General features: G+C 37.2%; 1 protein-coding gene across 1 annotated transcript; it reads left to right on the top strand.

Annotated features, from left to right (window-relative positions):
• LOC113057438 (growth/differentiation factor 6-B-like) lies at positions 1-2,405 on the top strand. Its single transcript, XM_026224867.1, has 2 exons — positions 1-509; positions 1,050-2,405. Exons 1-2 carry the CDS (start codon positions 158-160, stop codon positions 1,937-1,939), a joined length of 1,242 nt encoding a protein of 413 aa, XP_026080652.1. The 5' UTR covers positions 1-157; the 3' UTR covers positions 1,940-2,405.
• Positions 2,406-8,143: the final 5,738 nt, after the last annotated feature.

Here is an 8,143-nt window from a genome sequence, read left to right as displayed (position 1 = left end):
TGTTTGGATTGAGTTGAGCTAATAATGTCAGGACGGTATTTAAGGAGGCTGTTCTTCAGACGAGCTGCTCTCAGTCTGCGCTCCTCCACACACACACATGTGATGTGTTCGTGTTTTTCCCAAGCAGGTCCTTCTTATTTTCTTGTGCATTTACAAGATGCGTGCTTATGGAGCGTCTGGGGTATTTTTGACCTTTACGTTACTTTTGCATTTTCTTTGTGTTCACTCAATAAATCCAACCGCGTTCAAAGGCATGAAAGTGACCAAGACGGTTCCAGCTGCTGATGGCCAAAGGAGAGCCAAGCACGACAAAAGTATTCAGTCAGCATCACCGTTATCAGGAGACGTAAAGTCACAGCGGGCGATCAAGGAGGCAATTGAACCTCATGATTACATGATCTCCATCTACAAGACCTTTTCCTCGGCTGAGAAACTGGGACTGAACGCCAGTTTTTTCCGTTTGTCAAAAGCAGCAAACACCATAACGAGTTTCGTGGACGAGGGTCAAGGTTAGTTATTTCTGTATTAATTAATTTCAGATTTAAAATTCTTAATCTGCTCCAAAATTGTTTCCCTTTTCAAAGAGAGTCATAATTGCATTACAGATGCGTTTGATATAATGCAGCCTACGACTTAAAATATTTTAAGAATTAATTGAAGTGTCATAACTCTAAAGGGACTGGGAACAATCTTAATTAAATAATATTAAATAATAAACAAGAATCCTCAAAGTATCTAAACAAGTTTTGACAGATGATCCAAACTTTCTTTTTACACTCTACCTTTTTCATAAAAAAAGCAAGTACAGAAAGAAAAAGTTAACAAATTTCAATATGAGACATTGAAAGAAACAGTGTAGAATTAAAACATTTTTATTGTATAACTTTTCATTCTTTTTAATCTAAAATAAAAACAAAGCAATCGTGAATGAAGGAAGGAAAGAAAGACATTTCGTTTCATTTCTTCTGCATTCACATGTTTTATATGCTTCTCTAAACTGACTTTGTAAATACTGTACAGCCACTAAACATTTGTGCTCTTTGTTCCAGATGACCTTTTGAACTCCCCACTATGGAGACAGAAATACTTATTTGATGTGTCGACTCTTTCTGAGAATGTGGAGCTCTTGGGTGCTGAACTGAGGATACACACAAAGATCTCCGGAAGCTTCCGAGCGTCTGAGACGGGCCCAGTGGAGATACAGCTGCTCTGCTGCCAGTCGCACGCCGTCCTTGATTCCAAAACCCTGGATCTGGAGGATGCGCATAAACCGAAATGGGAGGTTTTTGATGTATGGGAGATTTTTAAGGAACGCCGCCGGCACTCCCTCGGGACGCGCTTCTGTTTAGAGCTCAAGGCGACGCTTGATAATCCTGAGAGGGAAATCGATATGCATTATCTTGGATTTCACAGACATGGCCGCCCGCAACTTAAGAAAGCCATATTGGTTGTTTTCACAAGGTCAAAAAAGAGACAAAGCCTTTTCTATGAAAAAAGGGAGAAGATTAAACCGTGGGGTCTGGATAGTTTTGGGAAGGAGAAAGGACCTCACTCAAAGTCCCGACGGAGAAGACGGACCACGTTACCCAACCGCCACGGCAAAAGGCACGGCAAAAAGTCCAAATCTAGGTGCAGCAAAAAACCCTTGCATGTGAATTTCAGGGAGTTGGGTTGGGACGATTGGATCATCGCTCCCTTAGACTATGAAGCCTATCACTGTGAGGGCATGTGTGACTTCCCCCTCCGATCTCACCTGGAGCCAACCAACCATGCCATCATACAAACTCTCATGAACTCCATGAACCCCAGCAACATGCCGCCCAGCTGTTGCGTCCCGTCCAAACTCAGTCCGATCAGCATCTTGTACATCGACGCAGGAAATAACGTGGTATACAAGCAGTATGAGGACATGGTGGTGGAGTCCTGCGGCTGCAGGTGATTGGGACTTTCCTGATCCGTCTTTAGAACACTAGTGGAAGCCTTAGCTGAAATGCTCTACTGTAAAACACATCTGGAAATACAGTTTTGGACTGGAATCAAGCACAAAAACATTGTTACGTCACTCCATTTCACTGGGTATTTTTATACTTCAAATTGGTTGTGTGTACTACGCATCTTCATTCTTGCAACACATTCCTGCTTTATAACTGTATTTTATGGAATGATATGTAAATTATTTTTTTTAATTGTACAGGTGCAAATTATTATTTATGTTCAGTTACACTAAGTTATTTTCTCTTAAAGTGCCATTGTTTATTCAGTAATAATATTTCACACATATAATAAACTATTTTAGTTATTGTATCTACCTCATTGTACAAATTATGTTACCGTGTAAATGTCTTCCATTGAGAGATTAACATCATAAAAGATTTGGTAAATATTTTATAAAAAGTATGAACCACATTATTTCTTCAATAAAATACCACAAAATTAATTATATTTGTTAAATATTTCTTCTTGAATACTGCCTTTTTGTTATTGCTTGCACAAGTACTGAACTGAATTAATAGATGCATGATAATGATGAGTAATGAATGTTTTTAAAATATGAATATTTAATAATTGGACAAATAATTTGAATGTATATACTGACATTCAAAAGGTTGGGGTCATCAAGATTTCTTTATTATTTATTACATTTATTCAGCAAGGACACATTATAATGATTAATATCGACAGTTATAATGTTACAAAAGACTCAAATTTTAAACAATTTCTATTCATTCAAAAAAATCCAGAAAAAAATGTGTTATGATTTCCACTAAAATATTAAGCAGCGCAACTGTTTTTAACATTGAAAATAATAATAAATGTTTCTTGAGCACCAAATCAACATATTAGAATGATTTCTGAAGGATCATGTGACCCTGAAGACTGGAATAATGATGCTGAAAATTCAGCTTTGCATCACAGGGATCTATCCATCCATCCATCCATCCATCCATCCATCCATCCATCTATCTATCTATCTATCTATCTATATAAGAAGCACAACAGCTTGCAACTGGGACTGAATGGTAGATTATTAACCAGTCTGCTGCTCCTTGTTCTCATCTTTCTACACTATACTGGTCTGGGTTACACAGTAAGAACTCTAACTGACAAGTGGGACGGGACAGAGTAATTCAAAACTGGGTCTACACAAGAGAAATCCCTGGCACCCTGCTTTCATTTATGCCATCCAGAGATACAAAGATCCTAGTAATCAGTGTACCTTCCCTGTACAGAGCTGAAGGGAGATAATTGCAGTGTTTAGTAAAGGTGAAAATGGGGTCAACAGACACTCAGCACAACCTTCCCTGGGTGGCCTGTGTGTCTGCGTGAATAAAGAGGAACACGTACACACATACACAAACTCACATCTATTGGTAAACGAAGAAACAGTTGAACGGCTCTGACCCCGGTTCCAAAGTTGCATTCATTCTCTGTCTGGGAAAAGACAATGACAAAAACCAAGGATGCTAACTCAAGATTAGGCTTGCTTTTACCCAGAGGTCAAAGGTCAAGCATTTTTTTTGTCTCTCGCCACTGTGTGCGTTTAACACATCCAGTAGAGAGAGGAAGCAATCAACGCTTCAGAACAAGGGAAAGGAATGTGCGTGATGCTATTACACCAGTTCTCTTGTCAGTCCTCTCTCGCCCGTAAAACATGAAGATATAGGACACACAGGCAATGAGCAATGCCACACAGCTGCTGGACAACAATGGACTGGAATGTTGTGTGTCTCTAAAGGACATTTGTGGACTAACCGAGTGCTGTGATACAGTGATGGAAGCAATGAATGTTATCAAATCGCTTTCTGCCATTCAATTATCAACATTTTTTAGTACAGTTGTAAAGGGATAGTTCACCCCCCTTCAAAAAAAGAAAAAAAAAAGAAAATTACAATCTGTTGTCTTTAGCAAGCATTAAGCTAAATAACCAGCCTTTCTCTACACAAACCTTGTTACAGCAGCTAAAAGTTCAATTTACAAAGATACTTATTGATTAGTTATCATTTATAAACATTTACAAATGATGAATAATTTCCACTTTACATAGGCTACTGCAAAACACGTCACTAACAAAGGCCTAAGGAAGACCTTAATGTTGGAAGGTTGTGATTTTAATAAACTTAGTTTTTGAGAGCAGTATTGACAGCGTGCCCATTTTTGTTTATTGACAGTGAAGTGCTCCATGTGATCAAGCACCTGCCTCAAGTTCTGGGCTGCCACGACGTGACACACTAACGATGTGACACAACTAAAAATCTGATTCTGTCATAGCAGCTCATAGTGTCATTGATTAGCTTAGCTTAACCAGTGACACAGATACTGTGACTGCTTTATTTGACAAGACTGTTTGCACTGATTCAGTACTTTGTGTTGTGTGTTTAAGTAGATGCCATCTTATGTCAAAGAGTCAAACGCTAGAGACCTACAAGTCAATTTAAAGGATGGAGAGCTGAGAAAAGACATTTGTAATGTCAACATCGGAAAGGAAAGTGGAACGGTGAGTTTAGATAGTCGGGCAATACTCAAAGAATGAAAGGCTACAGGTTAATCTGCTCTACTTAGCCTCTGTACACAAACGCATGGTGAAGGATTAGCTCAGTTAACCCAATGCACATTCATCAGATAAGTTAGTAGACTGTCAGATGATCCTGTAGCACTTGATTGCAATGTCACTGAACAACATTTGCTTGTTATTAGCTTGTTATGAGACATACAAAGACTTATGTAAAAAATAGAATTTAATTTCAAGCAGATATAATATGGCACAAATGAGCTATACACATGGTCCCACAAAAACTATTAAGCAGCATAACTATTTTTAACATTGATATTAATCAGAAATGTTTCTTGAGCACCAAATCAGCATATTAGAATGGTTTCTGAAGGTATCATGTGACACTGAAGAATGGAGTAATGATGCTGAAAATTCCCCTTTTGCCATCACAGAAATAAATGAACATTTTATATATATAAAACTGAAAAGTATGGAAGCTTGTTTCTGCCACAAGATAAAAATAAAAAGGTAATTTCACACACACAAAAATCTGAATTTTTCTCTTTCTCAAGTTTACATCTCACAATTCTGATTGATATATTATTATATATTATATATTTATAAACAGATTGTAATTAAAAATATATATTAAATCATTACCGCAATGGGATAAAAAAACAGTATTGTGAGTTTATATATAAAACGAACCATGATATTAAGTCACAATTGCCTTTATTTATGCATTATTTATTTTTTTCCCATGGCAGAAACAGGCTTCCATAGAAAACCATTATTTTAAATTGTACGAATGTTTCACAATAAAACTGTTTTTACTTGTTGCTGCATTGTTACCTTTTTCTTTCTTTTTTTGTGATACCTGCTAAGTCATGGTTGTGCTTGTGTAAAAATACGTCACTTGAATCAGGTGCAAAGGTGTGCAAAATGGCCTACTGTAGTTGAAGATCCAACTTAGCTTTAAACTAAAGTCCTCATTGCTTCTACCAACCAAACTGCTGACAAAAAAAAAAAAAGATTCTCAGTGAGGTTCTACAGGTCACCGCCGACCCACCATCTATATGGGGATAAAGCGATGTGGAGATGTGCAGATGTTTGAAATAGGTAGCGCTCAGAAACATATGGCTTTGGTTGAGGCTACCGCTGCGCTTCGCATACTGGCTTTAGTTATATGTGGATTAGGCTACTTAGTGGACGACTCTGAGTCAACGCTAGACAGGCCTGACCCCGGCTCATGTGTTTTGACTGAATGATAATCAGACCTCTGGACTTCTTTTACACATTAGAAGCAGAGCTGATATGACAGGGGCTGCAGTGTTCCTTTACAGTGGTTCGGTGAAGAAAATGCGAAACAGATGAGGGGAGTCTACAGTGAGGCTTTCTCTCGCCCCTAATTAAAAGTGCCTGTCGAGGACGTTTGGAGAGAGTTCGACTCCCAGATCACTGTGGCATGTGCACATCAAAAGGAAATGACACTGGACACAGGGTTACCCATTAGCAGAAGAGTTTTATACAAAGATCACAAGCTTTCCTTTGGCAGTAATGACCTACAGAGTGTCTATCCCTAAACGTCCTTCACCTTGTCACAACAAGACCCCATCACAGGTTAAACAGCAGGTTAACCAACTCAAAGTCCTTTTATCCAACAGTAAGGCCTTTCTGGGATGTCATGGCTGGTGAGCGCAGTTGCGCAGCTTTGTAATGACAATTCTTTATATATACTCGACATGGACTCCCTGAACTCTTAACAATATTTATAGTATGGGTCAAAGCAAGTGGTTTTCCCTGAGGACTTGGTCAAGATCCATATTCTGCAAGCCAAATGTTACTTTATTCTTTCTAAAAAGCTAACCTCTAATGAGCAGCACGTTGCATGAGTCCAACAGTAAATACGAGCACTAGTGAGTCACTAGTTCTGTTCATAATGGAATGCTTACTACTTAAATGATATAGTATACTGCCTACTTAAAAAAAATATATATATATATATACTACATAACTTTATCTATTACCGACCCCACACCTTTGAAAAGTATTGTATATTGAGAAATAATAGTATGTAATATACTTTTCCAAACATAGCCAATGTCCCGCTCGCAAACTTAACTGTCATTTTTTTTAAATGGTATCAAAAGAGTCCCTAAAAGATATATTAGCATATGTGGGCACTACTATAATATCCTTTGATCACCATACAAACCTTCAAGATGTTAGCATGAATTACATGCCGCAAAAGTAAAATGGAACTTTATGGTCAATAAAAATCAGCAAAGTGTTCATTGATTGTGAAACCCTCAGTCCTCTAGAGGAAACCCAAAACCTGTCTTGTTCTGCTGGGCCAGTCTAGTGTCTGAATCCATGAGGAAAGGGAAATGTGTTATGACATGAACAGGGTGGAAAAGGAAGTGTTTTTGCATATAATTAAATAGGGGGAGGGGTTTTAAGAAGCTTGATTTACTTACACACATAAAGATCCATATGTGTACATACATATATACAGACACACTCATATAATGCCAGTCTAACTCTTTTCTAAAATCTGCTTTGTCAGGCACTTTCTTAATTCCAGGTGTGGAATTTCAAGTTTGTTTTTAGTTTTTCACAAAAGAGGAGAGCCTTACATTTTTTAAAGCATGTTCACTTTTTCTAAATAGAAACCCCATCATACAATAAAGCCTCTTTAGTAATATGAATCGTATGTTACTTATCAACTTAATGGGTTGCAGCCTTCCCTGATACTGGCTGAGAATCTCTGGCCATCTTATCTACAAAAATACACTGATAAAAAATATAAAGAGCAGGTTTCAGCAATCTCAGCAACAATCTTGATAGGTCAAGAACACGTGAAAAACATGCTTCCAATTACAGCTCGCAAACTCCCTCCAGGAGGACATTAGTAAGGAAGTGTACAAAAGATATGATAAAAAGTACTTCAACATCTTGAACTTAGAAATCTGGGATAAAACATCTAAGCAAAGAAAATAATCTGGTTTTAAACGGATAAAGCTTGAAGAATTGAACTTGTGGGGTATTTAACATTTAGTACCACCCTCTGTTTTAGATCACATACTGTTTGTGTGACTAAAATAGTGTTTTATTTTAGAATCCCGCTTGAGCTACAGCGGGGAACTCTGGGAAACAGTTATTCACAGTATAGTTGCTTCTGATAACTTTTTACTAGGTTACTTAGGAAAATGAAGAAACATTCTGTAAACTTCTGCATATTAGTGTCAAACTAGTAACAAGTAACTAATCCAAAAATGAAAATATGATATATCATACTTGCAACTACTTTTTTTAATATTCTGAAAGTAAATAAGAGATGGGGCTGTTAAGCTTCGAAAAGAAAAAAGCACCATACAATTTTAAAAATTGTACATACGACTTTTGCACTATATTCTAAGTCTTCTGAAACTTTTATGTGGCTGGAATAATATTAGTATGCCATATATATAAATAACATTTATTTGTATAACGTTTTACAAAATACTTGTTTTGTCAAAGCAGCTTTACAGTGCCAAACAGGAAAATAGTTTCTCAATGATGCAAAAAGACAATAACGAAGTCATTTTTAAAAAATTTCAGTGGATCATGTGATTTGTTCATGAACAGTTCATCTGGCTGACTCAAAAATAC

This window comes from Carassius auratus, chromosome 38 (assembly GCF_003368295.1).
Source record: "Carassius auratus strain Wakin chromosome 38, ASM336829v1, whole genome shotgun sequence".
Classification (NCBI taxonomy): Eukaryota; Metazoa; Chordata; class Actinopteri; order Cypriniformes; family Cyprinidae; genus Carassius; species Carassius auratus.
The sequence above is the reverse complement of the archived record's forward strand: the minus strand, read 5'-3'. Positions and strand labels throughout refer to the sequence as shown.

Coding starts and splice junctions, on each gene's coding strand:
- LOC113057438 (XM_026224867.1), top strand. CDS start 158: ATGCGTGCTTATGGAGCGTCTGGGGTATTTTTGACCTTTACGTTACTT. Junction 510..1,049: donor TTTCGTGGACGAGGGTCAAG/GTTAGTTATTTC, acceptor TCTTTGTTCCAG/ATGACCTTTTGAACTCCCCA.